Source organism: Lepus europaeus, unplaced genomic scaffold (genome assembly GCF_033115175.1).
Source record: "Lepus europaeus isolate LE1 unplaced genomic scaffold, mLepTim1.pri SCAFFOLD_266, whole genome shotgun sequence".
Taxonomy (NCBI): Eukaryota; Metazoa; Chordata; class Mammalia; order Lagomorpha; family Leporidae; genus Lepus; species Lepus europaeus.
The window spans coordinates 145,471-169,930 of NW_026909146.1; the positions used below are offsets into that span (position 1 = coordinate 145,471).

A 24,460-nucleotide genomic window follows, 5' to 3' on the forward strand; every position below is an offset into this window, starting at 1 on the left:
AAATACTATGCGTAGGCACGAGGTGCTGCGGCTCCCGCGGGCGCGGCCCCGCGCTCCGGGTCGGGTAAGGCATCGTCTTCTGGGACAGCTCCGCGCGCGGGCGGCCCCGGGGCCCGGCCGCCGGACCCCCAGCGCCCCGGGCTGCGCCGGCTCCCTGCTGAGCGCGCGGGCGGCCCTCACAGGTGCCCGGCCGGGTTGTGGGCCTCGCTCAGGCCCGGGTGGGCGCCCGGATGCACCATCTGGGGGTCCCCGACCACGCCCGACACCTTCTCCTCCTCTCGCCGCTTCAGGCAGGCCGCTTTGGGGTTCAGGTTCCGCTCTGCGGGGGCGGGGAGGGGAGAGCACTGTGGGCCAGGGTCCCGGGGCCGGCGGCGCCGCCGCCGCGCAGGTGCCGGGCGGGCGCGGGGCGGAGCCTACCTCGCACCTGCTGCTCCAGGCCCAGGATGACCTGCACGGCCTGCTGCAGGATGAGCAGTTTGGTCTGCGCTTTGTCCGACTTGAGGTGCAGCTGACACATGCGCCCCAGCTCCCGGAAAGCCTCGTTAATGTCGCGCACCCGCACCCGCTCCCGCGCGTTATTGGCCATGCGCCTCTCCCGGTCCCTCAGGTCCTTCTCCTCCAGGGACAGCACCTCCTCCGCACTGCTGGGTCACAGCACCGCGCCCCGTCAGCCAGGGGCCGGGCGCGGGAACCACGGGCACCTGCAGCGGGGAGGGTGCGCGCCCGCGGCCCCGTCCCTGACTGTCCCCGGGACGCGTGTGTGGACGGAGGCGGGGCCAGGGGAGGGTCCTCCCCGGCCTGGGGCCCCCACCTCACTGTCCCGCCCCCACCCCGAGGACGACCTCGGGGTCAGAGCAGCAGAGCCCTAGGCCTGGCCGAGCGGGTCGGGTCCCAGGGTCGGGCCCCACAAGGCGCCGACCAGCCCCCTCCCTGGTGGGGAGGCCCCGAATGGTGCTGCCCGGGGGCGCTGGGCCCGGCTGGCACCCGGCTGGCCGCCTGGCACCGTGTCGCCAGCGCCGAGGGACCCTCAGAGGCCTGCCGGCCTTCCCTGCACTACTCCTCACCCACTGCCTGCCCACCCTGCCTCGGGGCCTGAGCCCAGGACAAGCGCGCAGACCAAACTGGCCCTCGGGTCCCCCACACAGGGACGGGGCGCGGCGGGAGGTCAGGCCCTGAGGCCGCAGCCCCGGCCTGGCCATTCCTGGTGCTTGGGCAGCAAGTGCGAGGTGGGGCGGGGCCGCCGGTGGGGAGCAGAGACGGACAGGCGGGGGAGGGGGGCAGGGGGCGTGGAAGCAGAGCGCGCGCAGGCGGCAGGACACACAGCCCCCCTCCCCCGCCGAGAGGGCCGCGGAGCCGAGGGGACAGCAGGGGCGGGGTGGGGTGGGGGTGCTGGCTCCAGTCCAAGCAACAGAGCTGCAGGAGAGAACGGGTTAACGAGGCCACGCAGGACAGCAGGAGTTAAGGAAGCGGCTGCCAGCAGGAAGGCGAGCGCAGTGCCCTCTGGGGTGGGGGTCTTCCCCCGCACCCCTCCCCCACGCCCGCCCAGACCGCCCACTCCAGGGGCACAGGGCGGCCAGGCGGCCGAGGGCGAGCAGAGCGGAGCGGAGCCGGGCCGGCGCCCCACTGACCTCGCACCTGCTGCTCCAGGTTCAGGATGACCGCCACGGCCTGGTGCAGGATCAGCAGTTTGGTCTGGGGCTTCTCGCTGCTCAGGTGCAGCTGGCACATGCGCCCCAGCTCCTTAAAGGCCTCATTGATGTCGCGCACGCGCAGGCGCTCCCGCGCGTTATTGGCCACGCGGCGCTCCCTCTCCCGCTCGGCCTTCTGCTCTGGGGGGAGGAGGTCGTCCTCGTCCTCGTCTGGGCTACGGGGAGGGGCCGGGGCCGGAGAGAGCGTGAGGGCGCGTGCGCGGCCTGGGGGGGGCGGGGGCGGGGCGGGCGGGCACCTGGGGCGGGGCCGCGGGGCCTTGGGCTCCTTCCTGTCGTCCTCCGCGTCCGCGGCCGAGTTCTCCTCGTCCTCCTTCTCCTCCCGCTTGATCTCGCCGGCGCCCGCCGCGCCCACGCGCCCGAGTCCTGCAAGGCGGGGCGGCCCGGGGCCAGGGTCAGGGTCAGGGTCCCGCCCGGCGCCCTGCGGCTGTCCTGGGGTGACCGCGTCACACCTGAGCCCCCAGGGGTCCCCGCCTCCGGCCCCTGGCGGCGGCGGGGGGGGGGAACCATGGGGGTCACGTTAGGCGGCACACGCTGCCCCCGACCGTCCCGTCCCTGCCGGGGCCCAGCCACAGACGCCCACGCGGCCACCAGGCTGCCCGCCCTCGCCGCGGCCGGGACCAAGGGGCCACGCAAAGGCCAATGGGCCGCAAGCAGACCGGGGCGTGGCGCTCCGTTCCCAGAAAGCTCAGGGCCCGGGAGGCAGAAGCGAAACCCACGGCGCGGGGACCACAGGCGGCAAAGCACTGGGCAACCTGCCCAGGGTCAGCAGGGGAGGGGCCGGCCCTGCGGCACCCATGGGGGCGCCGGTTCGAGTCCCGGCTGCTCCACTTCCGAGCCAGCTCCCTGCTGTGGCCTGGGGAAGCAGTGGAAGACGGCCAAGTGCTGGGCCCCTGCACCCGCGTGGGAGACCCGGGTGGAGCTCCTGGCTCCGGACTGACCCAGCCCCAGCCGTCGCGGCCATGTGGGGAGTGAACCAGGGGATGAACGACCTCTCCCCCTCTCTGAGTAACTCTTTCAAAAATACATAAATATTTGTTAAAAAGAGACTGGGCTCTTCCCCAGGCACGGCTGACATTCGGCCGTCCTGGCCACCGCCCACTCCAAGCCGGGAGCCCCCTCCAGGGAGACAAGCAGAGGGGCCCAGACACCGCGCAGTGCCGCCTGCAGCCACCAGAGGGAGCCTGTGGACATGGAATCCCAGGCCCAGGGCCCCGCGGCCACACAGCCGGCCCTGGGGGTTCCGCACAGGCCGCTGCCTGGCCGCCCTTCCCCACAAGTTTGCTCCACAAACCCCTTCTGCCACCACCGACAGCCGTCCTGCCTGTCAGTCACTCGAGGGAGGGGCTTCCCGTTCCACTCCCTGGCGCCTACAATGCCGGCACACAGCCAGGACCACGTCCCGTATCCCTGGGATGCACACAGCCGGGGCCACATACGTGCCCGTGGACGCACACAGCCGGGGCCACATACGTGCCCGTGGACGCACACAGCCGGGGCCACATACGTGCCCGTGGACGCACACAGCCGGGGCCACGTACGTGCCCGTGGACGCACACAGCCGGGGCCACGTACGTGCCCGTGGACGCACACAGCCGGGGCCACGTACGTGCCCGTGGACGCACACAGCCGGGGCCACGTACGTGCCCGTGGACGCACACAGCCGGGGCCACGTACGTGCCCGTGGACGCACACAGCCGGGGCCACGTACGTGCCCGTGGACGCACACAGCCGGGGCCACGTACGTGCCCGTGGACGCACAGCCGGGGCCACGTACGTGCCCGTGGACGCACAGCCGGGGCCACGTATGTGCCCGTTGGCGCACACAGCGGGGGCCACATACGTGCCCGTGGACGCACAGCCGGGGCCACGTACGTGCCCGTGGACGTACACAGCCGGGGCCACGTATGTGCCCGTTGGCGCACACAGCCGGGGCCACGTATGTGCCCGTGGACGCACAGCCGGGGCCACATACGTGCCCGTGGACGTACACAGCTGGGGCCACGTGTGTGCCCATGGGATGTACACACAGGGCCGCCAGCACCACTCAGGCCGACGCTGGCCCTCGCTGCCCTGCCCGCCCTCGGGGGTGCTAACAGAGTCCCACGTCTCCAGGCGTTTCCCCGGGGAGGCCGATGGACCGGGGATGGCCACGTGGCCGGGCTCCCGCCTGAGCCGGTGCGGGGCCGAGCAAGCTGGGAGCAGCCCGTCCCCCGGGGAGCGGCCAGACTCACCGCTGTAGGCATCGGGGAGGGCGCCGGGCTGGCTGGGCAGGGCTGCGTGGTTGTGCACAAGGCCGTCCTCGGAGTGGCCGCCTCCAACCTGCGGACGGTGGGGAGGGGGCCACGTGAGCACAGGCACACCCCGCCCGGCCCCCTGGCCCCCCGCCCTCGCCCAGCACTCACCAGGCCTGCGTGTCGCCCACCCAGCGGCACGGGGCCCGGGAAGCCGGAGGCCAGAGCCCCGGGGCCAGGCAGCAGCCCGTGCACGTCGCCGGCCGTGCCCACGGCGTGGCTGCGCAGCACATGGATGGCCTCGTCTAGGTGGTCTTCCATCTTGCTCTGCTGTGGGAGGGGGCGGTGAGCGCCTGGGCCGGGGGCCGCAGCCCTTGGGGGGGCACAGCAAGGTCACCGAGCCCCTTCCTGCCCCGGGCGTCCGGCCCACGGCACCCCCGGGCTGTCCTGGGGCGGGGCAGGGGACACGCGGCCGGGCACTCACCAGGCCGTGCAGGCCCCCGTCGTAGCTGGGCGATAAGGCACCAGGGGCTCCCGCTCGGGGCCACTGCGATGTCCCTGCAGGGGAGGAGGACCCGAGTGGGCACCAGAGGCAGCGAGGCCCTGGGGAGGCAGGGCACGGCCGAGCTGGCCACCCAGGGGCGCCCAACCCCAGGATGGCCAGGCCAGGAGGGGCTGGGAGAGCAGGGGCAGCCCCATGGGGCAGAGCCAGCCAGGGGGCCTGCAGGGGAGTGGTGGGGTCCCGGTGGGGACGAGGCAGCCCCCCAGGGACCTCCCAGCCTTTGGTTCCACAGAGACCCAGCCTGGGAGCCGCCTCTACCAGGGAGTCCTCCTGGTATCTCAGGACTCGGGTCCCACCCCCCTACCCCCCCACAGACCTGCCAGGCCCTGCGGGGAGCCCACGGGCGTGGAGGGGCTGGAGAAGTTATTGCTTCCGTGGTCTGGGGAGTAGATCTGTGGACGCGACAGGGGAGGGCCAGGAGGTGAGCGGCCGGCCTCCCGGGACCCCAGCCCAGCCCCGCAGCCCCGCGCCCCCGCCTCACCGAGGCCAGCGCCTTCCCAAGGGCGTCCCCAGAGCTGCTGGCCGTGGTCCCTCGGGAGCCTGTGGGTGCAGAGGCAGAGGCCAACCTTTGGCGGCAGCCCCGACAGCGCCTGGCTCGGCCCGCCGGCCGCCGGCACCACAGAGGGCAGCCCTGACGCCCGGGGCAAAACCGCGGTGGCCTAGGGGAGGGAGAGCCACCCCAGAGCCCAGCAAACCCCGCCCAGAGGGGCCCCTGGCGGGGAGGCCATACCCATGAGGCCGTCGGCCCCGCTGACAGGCGGCGTGTGGCTGGAGACGCTGCCGTACGCGGACGCGGGGGCCGCCGAGAAGGTGGACACGGCCGGCAGCCCACCGTTGACCTCGGCTCCGTGCAGCTGGTAGCCCTGGACGGACAGGTGGGGGACAGGGGCTCAGACGGGCGCCAGGCACCCGGCCCCGCGGCTGCCCGTCCAGGCCCAGCCTACCATGCGCTCCTGCTGGTGCAGGCCGCCAAATGCGCCACCGCTGCCCACAGAGCCGCCGCTGCCCGCCGGGAGGGGCAGGGGGGACGAGCCCCCGCCCAGCATGGGCCCAAAGCCGGCCTGGGCTGAGGGGCTCCAGAGCTCCGAGGAGGGGTGCAGGCTGCCGTCTGCGGGGAGGGGCGCGGTGAGGCGGGGAGGCCATGGGGGCCACCCAGCTCCGCCCAGGCCCACCCCCAGCCCAGGCACCTGCCACATAGAAGGGGGCGGGGTAGGCGGAGGTGTCCCTGCCGTAGTCGTCACCTGAGCTGGGGGGGTACACCTGCGGGCAGGAGGCGTGGTCAGGACACGGGGCAGCCCCTCCCAGCGGAAGACTGGACGCCCCACAGCCCTGGCCCGGCCTCAGCTCCCCGGGGCTCCCGTTCCTGCCTTCCCGCCGTGCGCCCCTGCCCTCGAGGCCTTCGGGGGTCACTGCCCCCCATGTCCCTCCTCCCGCCAGACCCCTGCTGACCACGTGAGACCCTCGGTGGCAGGGCGGGGAGGGGGATCCAGCACCCACGCAGCGTCCAGCAGGGACGGGGCTGCAGCCCAGCACCGGGTATGAGGGTGGGGGCCCGGGGGCCCAGCCCCCCCAGCCCCCCCAGCCCCCGGACTCCACATCAACGCGGCTGCTCTGGCCCAGGCTGCGCCCCGACCCCGCCTCCCAGCTCTGACTGACAGGGACCGGGGGCAGGGGGCGGAGCCAGGAGCCCGGAGGCCTCAGCGGCCTGGGGTCCTGAGGGGTCAGCCCACCCGCTGGCCTGGGGTGAGGCCACAGGAGCCCAGGGCCAGCTCTTCCTGAGCTGGGTCCTCCGGGCAGGCCTGGCCCGGAGGGGCGGTCACGGAGGGGGCCGGGCCAGCCGCGGGGGCCCCGTCCATCCCACCACTCACCGAGGAAGGCAGACCAGGCGGAATCTTCCGGACCTTCTTCGGCTGTGGGTCTGTCAGGAGCCAGAGGTCAGCGCTGCCTGTCCGTCCACCACCCCCTCACCCTGGCGCCCACCCCCACGCTGGCCCCCGGGAGGCTGCCCTGGGGCCTCTCCTTCAAGGACGTCGTTGGGAACCACAGGGCGGCCCCAGCACGGTGTGCGCCCCGGCTCCCTGCTCACGGCCTGGGAAGGACGCGGAGATGGGCGGCCCCGTCATAGTGCACCAGCACCCCCCATCCCCCACGGCCGCAGGTTCGAGTCCCGGTGCCTCCACTTCCGACCCGGCTCCTTGCTGTGGCCTGGGGGAGCAGCAGAGGCCGGCCCAAGGGGCTTGGGCCCTGCACCCACATGGGAGACCCAGAGGGAGTGCCTGGCTGCTGACCCGCCCAGCTCCAGCCGTCTGCGGTCTTTGGGGACTGAACCAGGGACGGCACAGCTCTCTTCCGCTCTCTCTGCCTTTCAAGTCAATTATCCATCTCAGAAAAGGGAAGAAGAGGGGCCACGGGACCACCCGCTGGGCTCAGACAGCACAAAGGCCAGGAGTGGAGGGTGGTGCAGAGGAGTATGGAAATGAGGAGCGGCACCCCCACCCCCACCCAGGAGCCAGCTTGGGGGGGGGGCACTCGGCCTCGGCACCCCACCCCCGCCCAGGAGCCAGCTCTGGGGGCACTCGGCCTCGGCACCCCCACCCCCGCCCAGGAGCCAGGCTCTGGGACTGACCCAGCCCGAGCCCGCACGGGGAGGGGCCTCGGCCTCCTGGACCCACGCACGCCATGGGCAAGCGTGCACACTGCGCCGTGCTGGGCCACGTGCTTGCTCGTGTGCTATGGGCCAGCAGCTCCCACCAGGAATGCCCCCGGGGGGCCGGGGCGGCCGCCAGCGTCCTGAGCACCCCTGCACCCCTTCTGACCGGGAGCCCAGGGCGGCCCCAGCGCCTGGGCCCCCACCTCCTGCGTGGGAGACCCGGACGCCGCTGGAACCCCTGGGGCTGGACCAGCGAGCGGCAGGCTCTGCCACTGCCTCTCAGACCGACCAGCGGGCCCGGGCTCAGCGCCGGGCAGCGGCCAGCGTCGTGGGTGCGTCCCAGGCACTCCGACACCTGTGCCGCGTGGCACCGGGCCTGACGTGTACCCACAGGGAGGCCCGGATGGAGCTCCCAGCTCCCGGCCCAGCCCCGGCTTGCGGGGGGAGCCCCCTCTCACTCTGTGGACCACAGCAGCCCCCACACCGAGCAGCGACGGCGCGCCCGGCCCACTCACCCAGGCTGCCGTCTGCGGCTCTGCGCCGGGGGTTGCTGGGGTAGGAGGCGTAGTACGGGGTGCTGCCCTTCACGTCGGAGGGCGACAGCGGCCCGGGGCTGCCGAGACCCAGCTCACCGGATAGGAAACCAGCCTGCGGGAGGGACAGCCAGGAGACCTCAGGGTGGGGCCAGGCCCTCCTGCCTGCTCTCCGCCCGCAGAGAGGAGACGGGCGAAGACCAGGGACCGCCCCCGCGGTGGAGCCTGGGTGCGCCCCCCGGGAAAGGGGCCGACCCCCACCCCACCCCCACGGCTGGCGGGGTCTCCCCCAGCGGTGCTCAGCCCAGTGCCAGGCGGGATGCGGGGGCAGGAGCAGACCCCAGGGTGACAGGCGCGAGTCCCCGGGGGATCCCTCGCAGCCACGCCCGGCCCGGAGGAAACGGATGGACACCACTGTCTCGGGCGATCGGGCACCACTGGGCCTGCTGTCCCCTGCCCCATCCCAGGCCGGGCATCACCCAGCCTCCCCACCCCCCCCAGCTCTCACACACACACACACGCACACGCACACGCACACGGGAGACCCAGGGCAAGCTCCCACCGCCCTCACCTGAGTCAGGCCGCCGACAGCCGTGTCTCTCCCGAAAGCCGCGTACCCGCCCCGCTCGCCGCCCTTGCCTGCGGGAGGGAGAGGTCACCGGCGCCCAGCACCCGCTGCACACAGCAGGCGCTCACTCAGTGCCTCGGGCCGGTCTCCCGGGGCTTGGGGTCATCGCGCCTCCCCGGGGCACTGGGCTGGCAGCCTGGGGCAGGCTCGGGTCTCCGTGGGGTGACCACACAGCCCCAGCCCACGGAGCGCCGCCCTGTGGAAGCTGACAGCCCCTCTCGTCCCGGGTGAGGCAGGGGGCAGGGCTGGCCTGAGAGCCCACCCCGCCATGGACTCCGCCCCTGAGCCACTGGTCCCCTCCTGGCTCCGCCTCCATGGTGACAGAGGGGCCAGGACACCTGGGAGCTGACCCCAGCTGTCCGAGGGCTCAGAAAGGACCCCCCACCCCTGCACAAGAACAACCTCACAGGCCAGGGGAGCACACGCGCCGGTCCCCGAGCCCCCCCACCCAACACGGTGACCCGGAGCAGCGGTGGAGACGCCAGACGCCGGCCGGCCCCACCCCGAGCCCAGCCTGCCACCCTGGGCCGGCAGGAAGCGCCAGGCGGAGGCGGGGAGGAAGGAGCGGCCGGAGGGGACCCGCATCCTGCAGGGGCATGGCCAGCAGGCTCATGGGGCAGTGCCAGGCCCAGCGCAGGTCCAGGGTCTCCCCACCAGCCACCACCACCGGGACCCACAACACACCTACGTCCTCTTCCCCGGGGCAGGTGCCGCAGCCTCGGCACACAGCCCCTCCACGGGTCACTGGAGCTCCCGAGGCCTGGGGCACCCGACCCCTGACCCTGCCACAGAACAGGGCCCCCAGGGCCCCCGGCAGGCAGCGGAATGGTCACCCCCGGCCGCCCCCAGCCAGCCCCAGAGCCCGCCCAGGCCACTTCCTGCCAAGCCTAAGTGGGCGTGAGCCTGGTGTGGGGGGGGGCGTGGCCAGCAGGGCCTGGCGGGAAGGTTCCAGAATAATCTCTACCCTGCAGGTGGGGAAACTGAGCCACGGTGGGGGGGGGGGCTGTGCACCTGCTCCCGGTGCCGCCGGCACACCACCTGTGAGCCCCGGTGCTGACCACACACCCACCTGTGAGCCCCGGTGCCCACCGCACACCCACCTGTGAGCCCCGGTGCCCACCGCACACCCACCCACCTGTGAGCCCCGGTGCCCACCGCACACCCACCTGTGAGCCCAGGCCCCAGGAATGTGGACGAAGAGAGGCTGCCGTGGGAGTCGCTGAAGTGGGCGCCTTCGCTGTAGGTCTAGGAGAGATGGGCAGGGGTGAGGGGCTGGCGTCGGCCCGCCCTGCCCCGCACCCTGCTGTCCTCAGAGCCCCCAGTCCAGGGAAGGGAGATGGGGGGCACTCACCCGGCCGGGATCGAAGGAGGAGGTGTTCTGGTCGCCAGCGCCCCAGGAGCCTGAGCTGGGCCGGTCCTCCAGACCTGCAGGGCAGGAAGGGCAGGGCCGGGGTCACCCTCAGCCACGCCCAGGCCCGGGGAGGGCTGGGAACCCCTGGTGAGCCAGTTGGGCAGCCAGCCGCTGGCAGACTCCTACCTGTCCATCAGAGCCCTGGCCTCCATGCCCGCCCCTCTGAGCCCTCCCCCGAGCTCCAAGTCTCTCAGACCAAGCGTGAGGACCTCAGGGCACAGGCTGTGAATGACAGCCCCCCCCCCAGCCGCCAGTCCGAGCAGGTGCTGGGGGTCCTGTCCGTCAGAGAACCCCACAGGCGGGCCCAGGGCTGCGGCGCGGCAAGGGTTAATGAGGCGGGCAGGACTGGGTAGGGTGGAGGCAGGGCAGGGCCTTATCTCCTGGAACACTCTCCCCATCCTGGTCCCCCACCCCATCCTGGCCCCCTCCCCGTCCTGGCGCCCCTCCCCCTCCAGGTCCCCTCCCCCTCCCGGCCCCCCTCCCAGTCCTGGCCCCCCTCCCCCTCCAGGTCCCCTCCCCTCTAGGTCCCCCTCCCCCCTCCTGGTCCCCCACCCCTCCTGGCCCCCCTCCCCCTCCAGGTCCCCTCCCCCTCCTGGTCCCTTCCCCCATCCTGGTCCCCCACCCCCTCCTGGCCCCCTCCCCTCCAGCCCCCCCCATCCTGGTCCCCTCCCCGCCCCAGGTCTGGCTAGGCCTGGCCAGAGAGAGATTCCCCCTGGTGAGTGGGGTCCCAGGAGGACCCTGCCGCAGCCCAAGGCAGCCACGCCCACCCCCCAGTGCCAGGTCACGGGGCCTGGGGGCTCAGGTCCAGGAGGCTGGGCCCCCACGGCCATGCCCACCCCACAGCCAGGCTGTGGGCCTGGGGGCTCGGATCCACGGGGCTGCCCCCCCATGGCCGGGAACCAGCTCAGCCTGTGCCCCTCTGCATCCCTGCTTTGTGTTAATCACGCCCCCCCCCGGAACTGCCGTTTAATTGCTGCCTGATTTGCATAATTGTGCATATTAATATCACAGCCTAATGAATATTTGTGAACTCGTTTTCTTTTCCGAACCCAAGGCGTCCACCGTGACTACAGCGGGGGCTGGGGGCTGGGCAGAGGCCCTGGCTCTTGGCAGCACCATCACCGGGCGTGGGGCGTCCGTACCCCGGGATCCTGGACCCTGGGGACGGGGCACAGCATCTCTGGGGCCTCCGCATCCACGCCTGCTTGGGGGACCCCGAAGACAACGGGCAGGCCCCCAGATCACGGCCCCCCGCCCCTCCCCCACTCCGCTAATAGTTATTAAGACTCCCGGTTAATTGCGCATTTTAATAACCCCGTCGTGAGCGGCCGAGCGCGCGTCTCCCCACTCTAATGAGAAGGCACAGGAGAGGGAGAGGCCGCCGAGCTGGCCGCTGCTGCTCTCCGATGTATTTTCTTTAAACGCTGGGGGCTGCGGAAGGGGCGCCGCATGGCCACGCTGCCCGGGGACACGGCCAGGCTGAGGGCGGCTCACGCCTCCGAGCCTCGCTGATCCCGCTCCGCCTGCCGGGCAGCTGTGGAGTCCCTGCTGGCCCGTGTGGCACCGGCCCCGGCGGCCTGCAGCCACACACCACGGCGGCCACTGCCTGTGTGCACTGGAGCTTTGCCCGCACGCGGCTGCACCCCCGCGGCCAGGGCCGCTCTGCACCGGGAGGGGGACAGCCACGCCCCCGCGGCCAGGGCCCGGACCTCCCTGCAGCCCCTCCCAGAGCTCCCCACGCACAGAGACGCAGCCCGGCCCCGGCACCCTGCCAGGTTCTCCCCGACTCCTCACTCTGGGAACGCTAATGGGGGCTCTCCATGCCCGGCCCTCCCGGCCCCAGGTCCCCGTGTCCCCGAGGTCGCCTGTCGCAGGCTGGGTCCCAAGCGGCCCCTCGCACGGGCATCTCCTGCTCTTCCTGCCGCTAGAGAACCAAGCGCGGCACCTCCAGGGACAGGGACGCGACCCCGGGGCTGGGGGGACCGCGGCAGGCAAGCTCGGGCCACTCCCTGCACGCACGCCAAAGGCCGAGACAGTGACTGCACGGCCACCCTGGGCGCCACCCGCACACCGCTCACCCTGTGCCTTCTCGCCAGTGCTGGCGCCGATGCCCCCTCTGAGGGCCAGCTCTGTCCCGGGTCAGCCTCGCCACGCCGTCCCTCCCAGGACGCGCACCCACAGAGGAGACTCAGCGGGAGCTCCTGGCCCCTGGCTTCAGCCTGGCCCAGTTCTGGGCATTTGCACAGGAACCAGTGGTTCAAAGACCCTCTGGGGCCGGCGCTGTGGCGCAGCGGGTAAAGCCCCGGCCTGCAGTGCTAGCATCCCATATGGGCACCGGTTCAAGTCCTGGCTGCTCCACTTTCCATCCAGCTCTCTGCTGTGGCCTGGGAAAGCAGTGGACGATGGGCCAAGTCCTTGGGCCCTGCACCCACGTGGGAGACCCAGATGGAGCTCCTGGCTCCTGATTGGCCCAGCTCCAGCTGTCGCAGCCATTTGGGGAGTGACCCAGCAGAAGGAAGACCTCTCTCTCTCTGCCTCTCTGTAACCCTACTTTCCAAATAAATTAATTTTTAAGAAAAAGCCCCTTCTGTCGGCCTCTGTCTCGTTTCTCTGGAATAAACAATCATGTGAAATCCGAGCTGAACGTGGACCGGGAAGCAGGCAGGGCCGAGGAGAACCGACGCACGTCTGCTGGTGCCGGACAACAGCCCTGCCGAAACACCGGAGCCGGGGACCGGCCAGGGACTTCAGAGAGGCGAGGGCGGAGGGCAGGCAGCTGCCAGGGCCCTGTCACCGAGACAGGGGACGAACTCACCCTGCTGAGCGGGAGAGCACTCTGGACGCCCTGCAGCAGGTGGGCCGGGAGCCCCGCGAGGGGGACAGGGAAGGCACGGAACCCACGTGGAGCCCCAGGGCCCCGCACGCCGGCCGTCAATGCACAGGCCAGGGCAGCAGGTGGACGCGGGCTCGGCCGGGAACAGCAGCCACGCCGGCCTCGGAGACCCAGAGACAGAGGGAGCCCGCAGAGCCACGGCTCGCCGGGGGGCGGGCGGCTCAGCTCCACGCCGGGCACCGGCACCGGCCCTGCCGGCGGCGTGCGGGGAACCGGGGAGGAGCGGAGGAACTAAAGGCGGCCCGAGGCAGAAATATTGATTCCCGATAAAGCAGGCTCCCCGGAAGAAAAGTCGATCAATCAGGCAAAGCGGGAGCCAGCCAAGGACAAAGAAACAGCAAGCCAGGGCCGGGCAGGCGGCCCCCGCCCAGGAGGGGGCCCACGGTGGCCGACGCCGCGCGGCCTGGCCTCTCCCTCGGGCGCCGGCTCCAGTCCCGGCCGCCCCCTGCGCCTGCACCCACGTCGTCGGGGACCCCGTGGAGCTCCCGGCTCAGCCGGGCCGCCTGCGGAGTGATGCAGACGGAAGGTCTCTATGCTGAGGGAGCCTAGGACCCGGGGGACCCGGGAAGACCCTGGCAGGCCAACTGCGGGCCAGCGGCCAGGGCGCGGCTCTGCGGTCCGTGCAGGGGACTGGAACGAACCAGCGTCGGCTTCAGGGTGCGCCCGCAGCCACGGGGGCGGCAAACCCTCCGCCGCATGCGCACTGGCTGCCCACCCGGCTCCCCGCCCCCACATTCCCGCCCCCACAGGCAGTGCGGGAAGCAGGCAGAGGCCGGCGCCGGGCACCTCCCGGCCCTGTCGTGGCCTCGACGCCGCAGCTGCGGGCAGGTGACCGGATCCCCCCGCCCACTAAAAGGCCTGGGCCCGGCCCGCGGGGGCTGTCCACTCCGCGTCTCTGGACCTGTTTTGGGACTTCCCACCCTGGTCATCGCCAAGGGGCGACGCGGCGGGCAGGGGCTTCATGGGGCAGAGCGCAAGGCTGGGCCGGGCCACCTGGACACGCGCGCCCAGGGCGAGACGGCGGCGGGCCGGCCCCAGGCACTGCGGGCCCCTCAGCAGGAGGCACGGTGAGGAGTCCGCGGATCACTGCCCACCGGAGCCCCCAGGAGCCTCCAGCAGGCAGGGCCCAGCGCCTGCGCCCCTCCCCCACGTGGAGGCCGAGTGCGCTCCCAGCCTGTGCCAGGCCCAGGCGTCTGGGGCAGGAGCCGAGTCCCCTGCAGGTGGGAGGTGCCAGCCCGTGAAGTCGGTTACACACACACAGGGACCTCAGCCTGAGCCCTGAGCTCAGGGGCTGGGGGCTTCCGGTCCCACCGCCCCCAGGAGGCCATGTGCGGGTCGGGCCACGCAGGGCTGCTGGGGGCCAGGGGCAGGCAGGCAGCAGAGCGTGGAGGACGGACCACGCCTCCCTCCCCTCCGTCCTGCAGGACCCTGGTGCAAACCTCAGGTCCAGGGAGGGGGTTGTCAGTGCCGCCTCCTCCAGGAAGCCCCCAGGAAGCGCCAGCACCTCCGGTTCCCGGGGGCCGTGGGGATTTCCACCCTTAGGAGCGGCCCGGTCAGCCCTGCGGCCACTTCCTCAGGCACAGGGGAAGGCCAGCGCAGAGTGGCAGGGTGGCCACGTGACAGCTTCGTCTCTGGGGGTGGGGGGCGCAGGGTCCCCACCACCCTCACCCCACCCTGAGAGCTCCCAGGTCCCACGGGACCCAGACACAGCCCCCGAAGCCCCAGGAGACACTGGACCTGCTCACAGCTCCCTCGGCGCCCAGCACCCGGCCTCTGCACCCAGACCCTCGGCGCCCACCCCCAGCACTGGGCCCCCCGCGCCCAGTCCTTCCACCCCCGCGCCCAGCTCCCACACCCAGATCCTCACTCCCAGTGCCCGGCCCCTGCGCCCAGCCCCACACCCAGATCCTCGGCCCCCAGCGCCCAGCCCCGCGCCCAGTCCCTTGGCCCTCCAGCGCCCATCCCTTGGCCCCCAGTGCCCGGCCTCTACACCCAGTCCCTCGACCCCCAGTGCCCGGCCCCCACGCCCAGTCCCTCGGCCCCCGCGCCCAGATCCTTGGCCCCCAGTCCCCAGCCCCCGCGCCCAGTCCCTCGGCCCCAGTGCCCGGCCTCGTGCCCGGTCCTGCCTCAGGGCCTTTGTTGGGTACCCCTGCAGGAGGACGCGGCCCCTCAACTCACTGCCTCCCCCCACGCCCAGGCCCGGAGGAGGGGACGCTCTGGCCACCAGGGGGACGGGACGCCTCAGGCTGGCTGCCCCCACGTCACCCCCACCTCCCGCGCCCAAGCCATGACACGTCCACGCGACACGCCACACGGGACGCTGTGTCCTACCTGCTGCTCCGAACTGTGCGCTGGCCAGGGAGGCAGGCCGGCCCTTCCCAGCGGCCCGCGGGCAGCGGGAAACATCTGCGGGGAGAGGGGCAGGGGCGATGGGCAGGCGCCGCTCCACCCAGGGTGCCGCGGGCCCCCTCCCCACCACGCGCAGGATGTACCCCCCACGGGACACGCAACACGGCCCCCACGGGACATGCCCCGCACGAGATCTGGGACGGGGTGGGGGGGCATGGGGGTGACACACAGCCTCTCCGTGTCTCCACGTGGTCAGGCCTGTGTGACAGGGCAGAGGGGGCCGAGAGGGGGACAGCCCAGGCTGCCCCGCCATGGCTGGCCTGAACCAAGGGGCGCCCAGGGCTCGGGGGCAGCAGCAAGTGTCCCCGAGACGCAACGATCGCCCTTTCCCACAGCAAAAGCAAGGCTGGCCCCGCGGCCAGGGTCATCGCTCCCAGGGTGCGGAGCCCCCCAGACCCCTGGCCCCCCAGCCAGCAACAGGGAACCCGGGAGGCCCTGACTCCACCCCCACCCCACAGCGGGTGGACCTGGCCCTGTTCTCACGAGGGAGGGCGTGGCCAGGCAGGGGCGGGATCTCCTGGGGCCCCGCCTCCTCAGCAGGTGTCAATGGGAACAGGCCCTGCTCCCCAAGAAGGGTCTCCCTCTCCGCCCTCCCCTTGGGGGGTGCTGAGGCCCGCTTGGGGGGAGGGGCCGGCCCTGAACAAGTGGGCCGAGCTGACGTGGCTCCTGCCCCGGGGGGCACTGGGCCGTGTCCTGCGGGTGCCGGGCCTCGTGATCGGCCAGATGCCTGGTTCCTCTTCTCCGAACGCACGCCAGGCCCCGGCACGTGGGAGTCCGGCCCCGTGCCCGCCATTGCCACCGGTGCCCGGCCCCCACCCAGGCCCAAGAGGCCAGCACAAGGGCCCGAAGCTGGGCTCTCCAGGTCGCAGTGGGACCCGGCCTCCCCCCAGGCCTGATCCGCACGCCAGGGAGGCCCCCGGGCAGCCCGGGCCCGGCAGCAGCAGGGGGACAAACCTGCAGGGGCCATCGCCACCAGCGCTCGGCCTGGCGCCCCCACGTGGGACCCCAGGCAGGGGCACGGCAGACCCCCAGGCCGAGCGCTTGGCCCGGCCGCCCGTGACCGGCAGTTTAACAAAACCGCCGGAGCGCACCTCTGCTCACTCAGCCGGAGAGGCAAAAATAAGACGGGGCCTAAAATACCCGCGCCCCGCGGCCGCCGCGCCGTTCCGCTCTGCGGCTCTTGTTTTCCACAGAGCTCGGGCCAGGGCCCGGCCGTGCCCGGGGAAGGTCGCTAGCAGACCGAAAGTGCCCGCCCCGGGCTGCGCCAGACCAGAGCGGCCCTCCCAGGGGCCGGGGCAGCCGTGAGGAGCCCCCCACCCCGCCAGCCACACACACTCACACACACACAGAGCCGCACCCCCGGCCCAGAGACGGCAAACTGACGCCACCCCAGCTCCCGGCACCGGGCTCTGCAGACCGGCGGAGCCCGGCGCTGGGCCCAGGCCGCTCTTGGAGCCTCCGGCTGTGCCGCTGGCCATGGGCAGGCCCTGCCCTGAGCCTCTGGGGCTCCCCGCCCCTTCACGGGCCTCCAAGGATGACCAAGTAGCCAAGGAACAGAGATGGGGAGCCCTGGCCAGGCCAGGAAGGGCCCGCCCCCTTCTCTGGGCCAGCTCAGCACTGGGCACTGTTTTCCACATTCACACAGAGCCAAGCACCCTGAGTGTGCCCACTTTACAGATCAGAAGGTTGTGGGTGGCACTGGCTGACCCAGGGCAGAGCCCGTGCGGTGCAGCCCACTAGGCTAATCCTCTGGCCGCGGCGCCGGCACACCAGGTTCTAGTCCTGTTCGGGGGCCAGTTCTAGTCCCACTCGCTCCTCTTCCAGGCCAGCTCTCTGCTGTGGCCCGGGAGGGCAGTGGAGGGTGGCCCAAGCGCTTGGGCCCTGCACCCCATGGGAGACCAGGAGGAAGCACCTGGCTCCTGGCTTCGGATCGGCGCAGCGCGGCCATGGCGGCCATTTGGGGGTGAACCAACGGAAGGAAGACCTTTCTCTCTCTCTCTCTGTCTAACTCTGCCTGTCAAAAAAAAAAAAAAAAAAAAACCAGCAGGACAGGTGGGGCGTCTGATGCCCAAGGGGGCCCCCCCAGCCCCGCTAGGGGCGCCCAGGGCTCACCACGCTGAAGTCCAGGAGGTCACTGAGCTCCTTGTCCGAGCCCCACGGGCGCCATCCTCGGCGGCTGGTTCATCGTCTGGGGGCTGCGGCCAGCGCAGGGCCAGGGCAGGCTCCTCAGGCCTGGGGGGCCACACGGGGGGGGACACAGGAAGCAGAGAGGTCAGAGACCACCGCCCAGCGGGCAGGCGGGGCCTGAGAAAGCTTGGCACCAAACCCGGCGCGCAGCAGGGTGGGGGTCTCCCATCGGGACCCCTCCCCAGAGCCCACGGGGGCTGTGACGACCACCCCTGGGGGAACCAAATCCCAGGATGTGGGGCCAGTCACCCCTGCCTCGCCCCACCTGCCGGCCTGGGGAGGGGGTGGGGCAGCCCAGGCCCCGCCCCCTGGGAAACTTGGTGGGGACCCCCCCCCAGACGCTGGAAGCAGCTGTCAGAGTCCACTGAGGGCCTGTTCACCCCGAACCCCAGCGCGAAGGGATCCAGGAGTCGGAGGGGGAGCCCCCTCCCAGCTTCACGACGGGAGGGGGGGGCTGCAAGGGCCCCGCCTTCACCCCCTCCCAAAAGCCAACTGAATTTGAGCAGAAAAAAAAAGCCAGCCCAAGTTGTTCTACTCCCACAAAGTACCCGGGAGTGATCTTGAAGCAACTTTGGAAACAGCCCTCAGCCCCCCCGTCCCCCCCCCCCCGCACCGGCCCAGGGGCTCGGCCGAGCGGGGGCCGGGGATCCACCTGCCGCGCGCCCGAGGGTCCCGCAGGGGGGGCGCGCGGCCCGGGGAGCGCAGCGGACCGGAGGTCCAGGGCGGAGGAGCCCCCTCTTTGTTCGCCCAGCTGGGGCCAGGGTGTGCAACGGGCGCCCCCTCCCCCGCCAGGGCTCTCGGCTCGGGGAGGGCGTGCGAAACCGACTTTTTCGGAGTTGTACGAAACCGCACTCTTTTGTGGGCAGCTGAAACCGACTTTGAAACAGCCCGGGGAGGAGGCTGGGGGGGGTGGGGGCGCCCGGGCCGGGGGGAGGGGGCTGGGGGCAGCCTCCGGGGGGCCTCCACGCGGGCCTCGGAGGGGCCGGGCGCCGCCGGGCGAGGGGGGGTACCCCGAGCACCTCCCCCCCCCCCAGCCGGTGCAGGCGGCGCGGCCCGGGGCGCTTTGAAGCCGCCAGCGCGCAATAACGCACAGCAGATGTTCCCGCCCGGGCCCGGGACCCGGCCCCCTCCAGCCCCGCGCCCGGGACCCCGGACCCCGGCCCGAGCCCGCGGCCCGCGCCGCACCACCCTCCCCACAGACAAAAGGACGCCCCCCCCCAGCTCCGGCCCCTCCCGGGGCAGGGGGGCGCCTGAGGCCCCCCGAGTCCAGGCTGGGGGCCCCCGCGCCCCAGGCGGGCGGCCGCTCACGCAGCCCCCGCCCCGGGCGCCGCAAAGTTTCCCGAAGTGGCCCGGGCGGGGAGGGGGTGCGCGCGCGGCCCCTCCACGTCGCCGCCCGGTCCACGCGGAAAGTTGGAGAACAATGACCCGGGCCCCCGCGCCAGCCCCGCGCGCCCCGTCCCGCGCGTGGGGGGCGCCCGGGGCAGCTGGGCGAGCCCCCCCCGCTCCGGGTCGCGCGCGTTTACCTGCGGGGCGCGGTCGGGCTCGCGGCGCGCGGGGGTCGGCGGCATGTAGCAGGGCCCCCCCCCGGACAAAGGGGCGTCGCGGCCGGGCCCCCGAGGGTCGCGCGTGGGCGGCGGGGCCCGGGCCCCTTCCCCCGTGTGTGCGGCCGGCCGGGGCGTGGGGCAGCGGCGTGCGCGGTGCCCGCGGTGCCCGCCGCCCGCGTCGGGTCCGGCTCGGCTCCGGCCCGCTACGCCCGCGGCCGCCGCCGCTGCCTCATCTCCCTGCGGCGGGAGACATGTTCCGCCCCCCGCCCCGCGCCGCCCGCGCCGCCCGCGCCGGCCACGCCCCGCCACGGCCACGCCCCCTGGTGGCCACGCCCAGGCACGCCCGGCGGCGCGCTGCGGATCCCTCCGCGCGGCCGCGAGCGGCCGGGGCGCCGGCCCTGCGCCTGGGTGTGCCGCGCACCCGCGTGGGGACCCCAAGGAATCTCGAAACTCGGAGTCGGGGAGCGCGGGTTCTCGGGGTTTGTCAGCCACCCGGCGCCGGAAGGAAGCAGGGACTATCTTTCTGCGCGGATGTACACTCGCAGCGCTCGCACCATGACGCAAATGGGAAGGCCCTTGAGATTGAAAGATAGGCAGAGTGGCGCTGGCCAATTGGAGGGCGGGAAGATTTGATTGGCGGGGCTGCCGACCACCCGCGGGAAAGACCCCGCCTCTCCCTTTTCCCTCCCCGCGGCGTAGGCGGGACTCTCCGAGCTGGAGTCCGCGAGAAGCGGAGGGGGTGGGTTTTGGAGTTTAATTCTCAGGTTGTCGTGGCCGCCCGCGAAGCCTCTACAGCTGGGTCGTCTCTGAGTTTCCGGGTCTCTCCCCGGGTGCCGAGTGCCGCGAGCGGGCATCTTGGACGCTCGGCTCGCTCGGGCGGTGCGGTCGGGGACCCCGCGGCTCGCTCGGGGGTGCGGTCGGGGCCCCGCGGCTTGCTCCCAGGCCTGGTGAGCTCACTCCCCGCTCAAGGCAGCCCTGCGCCCTGCTCCGGGCAGAGCTGAGAAGGGGGTGCCCTGGGGAGGCCAAGGGCAGCAACGCTTAAAAAAGGCCCAGGCCACGCGCACACGTTTGTACACGCGTGTGTGCACACACAAGCGCGCATGCACGCACACGCTAGGCACACACCCCCTCAGGAGCTGCAGCAGGTCCGGGGGCCGGTGGGCTCTCAGGTTCAGCCCCCACCCCGTGCCGCCCCAAGGAGGACTTGGGCGCATGCTTACTGCCCCGGGGGGTCCTGGCTCCCCCATCTGGGAACTGGGCCTGCACGGCTCCGCCTCCTGGGTCTCTGAGCAGCTCCAACCCCAGCCCAGCCCAGCCCACACAGCCCCCAGCCCCCTCCCCGGCCCCTCCCCCTCCTCGCTGGGGTCCAGTTGGCCCTAGAGTGGCCCTTCGGTTTCAACCACAGACGGGGAGGAAACCCCCAGGGAGCAGGCCGTGACTGCGCACCCATACCATACCAGGTTTTGCGTGGGCAGAGCAGGTGAGCCCCACCACTGTTAAATGCAAATGCGGCTCCTCCAACCTCAGATTAAACCCAGTGTACAGACAGGGAGACTGAGGCTGGGCCGCCCTGGGGGCACGCACCTGCGGGGAGGCCTCCCTGCAGCCCACAAGCCCAGCATTGTCTTCCCCTCTTCCCCGGGGGAGGGGGGCCTGTCTAGGGGCTGAGTCACTGGGAGGAGCTAGCCTGGGGCCCCCACTCAGCCTCCCCCTCTGCCCAGCCCTGGGGCCTGGGTGCTCCCCACAGGGCCCTGGCACAGCGACAGGAGAGGCAGCCGGAGCCTACCGAACCACCCACCGGCCCCCTGACTGGGGCTTTGTTCCCCACAGACGGCCAACCCGCCACACCGACAGTGCCCTGGCCCTGGCTCCTGCACTGCTTTCTGGGGGAAACTCCTGGGGGAGGCAGAGCCCGTGTGCGCACGGGATTGGACTTGGGACCTGGGGCTCCCCCCAGACTCCCCCTCCCTCCTGACCCCAAAGGGGGCACCTCTGACTCAGCCTGGGCGGGGCCTGGCTCCATCATACCCCAGCGTGGGCCCCCCCACTCCTGGGCGGAGTCTCTCGGGGCCTGCCTGGGGCACCTGGCCTCCCCCCAGCAGAGGGCCCCCCTGCTGTGAGGGGCCCAGGGCACCACGGTGGTCTGACCCCTGCCCCCACCTTATACCTGCCTGCAGGGGCCTGGGGGAGGGGATCCCCGGCCTCCTGGGTGCTGGAACATGTGTGGGCTCAGCGGGGGTCCTCCCAACAGGACCCCCAACCAGGGCCCAGGCAGGGGGCTGTGGCTGCAGGGGCGCAGGCCCCGGGGCAGGCTCAGTCAGGAGCGGAGCCCCAGATCAGAAGCGATGAGGTCAGGTGGCGTCGGCCTCCATGGGGGCCCTGGTGGGAATGAGAGGACAGGGCCGCGTGCCCGCTGGGGGGGGGGGGGGCTGGGAGACGGGGCCCTGCCCATGGGAGGGGAGGAGGATGGGGGGGGGCTGGAGTGGATGAACGCCCGGACCCCAGCTGAGCCCCTGGCCCTGGCCCAGCCCTGACCCCAGCCCCCTCTGGTCCCCAGGCCACCTGCGGGGGACAGCTCCAGCCCCGGGGCCTGGGCCTGTCCTGCTGCATTCCAGGGCAGTGTCCACACACGGGCGCCTCCCTATCTGCCCCCAGTGAGCCCAGCCCACGCACCGCCCGCCGCCAGCAGCCCCGCTGACCTCTGCCCACGGTGCCCAGCCCGCCCTGCCCGGGGCCACCTGCCCGTGGCTCAGATGGATGCCGGTGCAGGAAGCCACTCGGGACCCCCGGCTGTGCCAAAGAGAGAGGCCGAGGGAGCAGGAAACCCAGAAAGAGACCCATTGAACAGATGGGTAGCTGGAGCCCTGCCTGGCGAGACGGCGAGGACCCCAGGGGGAGCAGGACACGGGTGGCCCCAGACTCGGGGCACGAGGGCAGGGCTGGGGGCTGGGAGTGGAGGTGGGAGGCGGGGTGGGGCTGAGGGGAGGTTGCTAGCCCCTAAAGGGCCGGGCAGGACTCCCACCCACGCCCCCACCCCGTCCAGGCCACCTTGTCCAGAGCCGGGTTCAGCGCACGCCCCACCCCCTGCCCCCCCACCTGACTACCTCTCCTCCTTCAGGCCCCAGCTGTTGGGGGCCGCCTCCTCCAGGAAGCCTCGGCAGACCCCCCCCCAGCTGTGGTCCTGAACTGTGGTCCCGAGGCACAGGGTTGGGGACAGAGCGGTGCAGGAAGTGGGGGGAGGGGCCGACTCCCAGGCCTGGGCCCGGCGGCCTGGGCAGGGTGCTGTGGGCCTCCCTCAGGCCCTTGTCCGGGCCCCCTTCCCAGGGCAGCGAGGACGCCCGCGGTGGCGCGCAGGCCCTGTGCGGGGAGGGGGAGGCGAGCAGCACACGGTCTGCAGGTGGAGAAACTGAGGCACAGAGGGACCCGGGAAATCGGCCGCAGCCGCCGTGGGGCTGCGAGCCCCAGCAGGTTCTGCTCCTGGGACCGCCCACCTGGGCCCCCCGCCCACCTGCCCAGCGAGCAGGACCGGGCTGCGTTGGGCCCCAGCTCACGGAGGGGGAGACTGAGGGCCTAAGAGGCTGCCCGGGACCCCTCCTGCCGGCAGCCGAGCCAGTCGGGGTCGGAGCTGGAGAGAAAGTAAATTAGCTGCGAAAGCCAGGAGCGGATCACGCCGAGGCCGGCCCCCCTCCCCAGGCGGCCTTAACTCCGCCCCTTGGCGGGGCGTGGGGAGGGCGGCCTCCCTGGGTCCCCCGCCCCCGGCAGGTCACAGGGACAGGATCAGGAGGATGGGCGGGGCCTGGACCTGTGCCAGGGTGGTCAGGAGATGGGCAGCCCCCCCCCCCCGCCCCGCGCGCGCCCTCTGCAGCCGTGGGACACAGCGAGGAGCCTGGGCAGAGAGCGTTCCCAACATCCCGTGCTGTGGCCGGCTGCTCCACTTCCGATCCAGCTCCCTGCTGTGGCCGGGGAGAGCAGTGGACCATGGCCCAAGTGCTGGGGCCCCTGCACCCGCGTGGGAGACCCGGATGGAGCTCCTGGCCCCTGGCTTCGGATTAGCCCGGCCCTGGCCATTGCATCCATTTGGAGAGTGAACCGGTGGATGGAAGCCCCCCCCCCCCTCTCTCCGGCTCTTGCAAATAAATTAAATAAATAAGGAAAAAGCGCCTGGGCCGCCCAGGAACCGGGTTCGAGTCCTGCCTCTGCCCCGCGCACCTGCCCCTGGAGGCAGCACTGATGGCCCCAGAGCATGGGCCCTGCCGCCCCGGGGGTGAGCCCGGCGGGCTCCCCGTGCCCTGGCTTTGGCCCCGCCCAGCCCGGGGTCCCAGGCATTCGGGGAATGGCCCCAAGCCCAGGCCCAGGAGATTTCTGTCTCCTCGACAAAATAAATAGAAATCAGAGATCACGCGTGTAATCCAGTGCGCTTAACGGCGCCTTTGAGTGCGGATATTTGAACTGTGGAGACGCCGTGGGACGGCCTGACGGAGGAGGCGTGGACGGCCTGACGGAGGAGGCGGGGAGGCGTCGGGCTGGATTTCTGCTCTTATTGGAAAGTTCCAGAGAGGGAGGGAGGGAGGGAGGGAGGGAGAGAGAGAGGGGGGGGGGAGAGGGAGAGAGGGAGAGAGGGAGAGAGGGGGAGAGAGAGGGGGAGGGAGGGAGGGAGGGGGAGAGGGAGAGAGAGAGGGAGGGGGAGAGAGAGAGGGGGAGAGGGAGAGAGGGAGAGAGGAAGAGAGAGGGAGGGAGGGAGAGAGAGGGAGGGAGAGGGAGAGAGAGAGAGGGAGGGGGAGAGAGAGGGGGAGAGGGAGAGAGGGAGAGAGGAAGAGAGAGGGAGGGAGGGAGGGAGGGGGAGAGGGAGAGAGAGAGGGAGGGGGAGAGAGAGAGAGGGAGGGGGAGAGAGAGAGGGAGGGGGAGAGAGAGAGGGAGAGAGGGAGGGAGGGAGGGGGAGAGAAAGAGATAGGGAGAGAGGGAGGGGGAGAGAGATAGGGGGAGAGGGAGGGGGAGAGAGATAGGGGGAGAGGGGGAGGGAGGGGGAGAGAGATAGGGGAGAGGGAGAGGGAGGGAGAGAGAGAGAGGGAGAGAGAGAGGGAGGGAGAGAGAGAGGGAGGGAGGGAGGGGGAGAGAGATAGGGGAGAGGGAGAGAGGGAGAGAGAGTGAGAGGGAGGGAGGGGGAGAGGGAGAGAGGAAGAGAGAGGGAGGGAGAGAGAGAGGGAGGGGAGGGAGGGGAGAGGGAGAGAGGGAGGGAGGGGGAGAGGGAGAGGGAGAGAGGGAGGGAGGGAGGGGGAGAGAGGGAGAGGGAGAGGTCTTCCACCCGCTGGGTCACTCCCCAGATGGCCACAATGACCGGGCTGGGCCAGGGCAGAGCCAGGAGCCAGGAGTTCCGTCCGGGTCCCCCGCAGGTGCAGGGCCCAGCACTCGGGCCCTCACTGCTGCTTTCCCAGGCCACAGCACGGAGCTGGACCCGGAGTAGCCGGGACTCGAACCCGCACGGGATGCGGGAATCACAGGCGGAGGCTGTACCTCCTCTGGCACGGTGCCGGCCCCCGGGGTCCCCCCTTCCCAGGTGACGAAACTGAGGTGAGGGGGCCCGCGGGGGTCTGGGGCGGCTGCAGGGGCCCCCGTGTGTCTTTGGTTATGGGTGTCTCTGTGTGTGTCTGTGTCTGTGTGTGTCTTTGTGTGTGTCTGTGTGTCTCTGTGTGTCGTGTGTGGTGT

General features: G+C 72.0%; 1 protein-coding gene across 1 annotated transcript; it reads right to left on the reverse strand.

Annotated features, from left to right (window-relative positions):
* Positions 1 to 119: 119 nt before the first annotated feature.
* TCF3 (transcription factor 3) lies at positions 120 to 19,223 on the reverse strand. Its single transcript, XM_062185090.1, is given in 21 exon segments — positions 120 to 319; positions 1,629 to 1,864; positions 1,946 to 2,072; positions 3,941 to 4,028; positions 4,112 to 4,270; positions 4,425 to 4,498; positions 4,819 to 4,894; positions 4,984 to 5,042; positions 5,233 to 5,365; positions 5,447 to 5,610; positions 5,690 to 5,762; positions 6,371 to 6,420; positions 7,668 to 7,800; positions 8,257 to 8,324; positions 9,480 to 9,558; positions 9,665 to 9,738; positions 14,949 to 15,012; positions 15,015 to 15,023; positions 17,139 to 17,180; positions 17,182 to 17,258; positions 19,179 to 19,223. Coding segments are annotated over 20 exon segments (1,881 nt in total). The 5' UTR covers positions 17,212 to 17,258; positions 19,179 to 19,223; the 3' UTR covers positions 120 to 176.
* Positions 19,224 to 24,460: the final 5,237 nt, after the last annotated feature.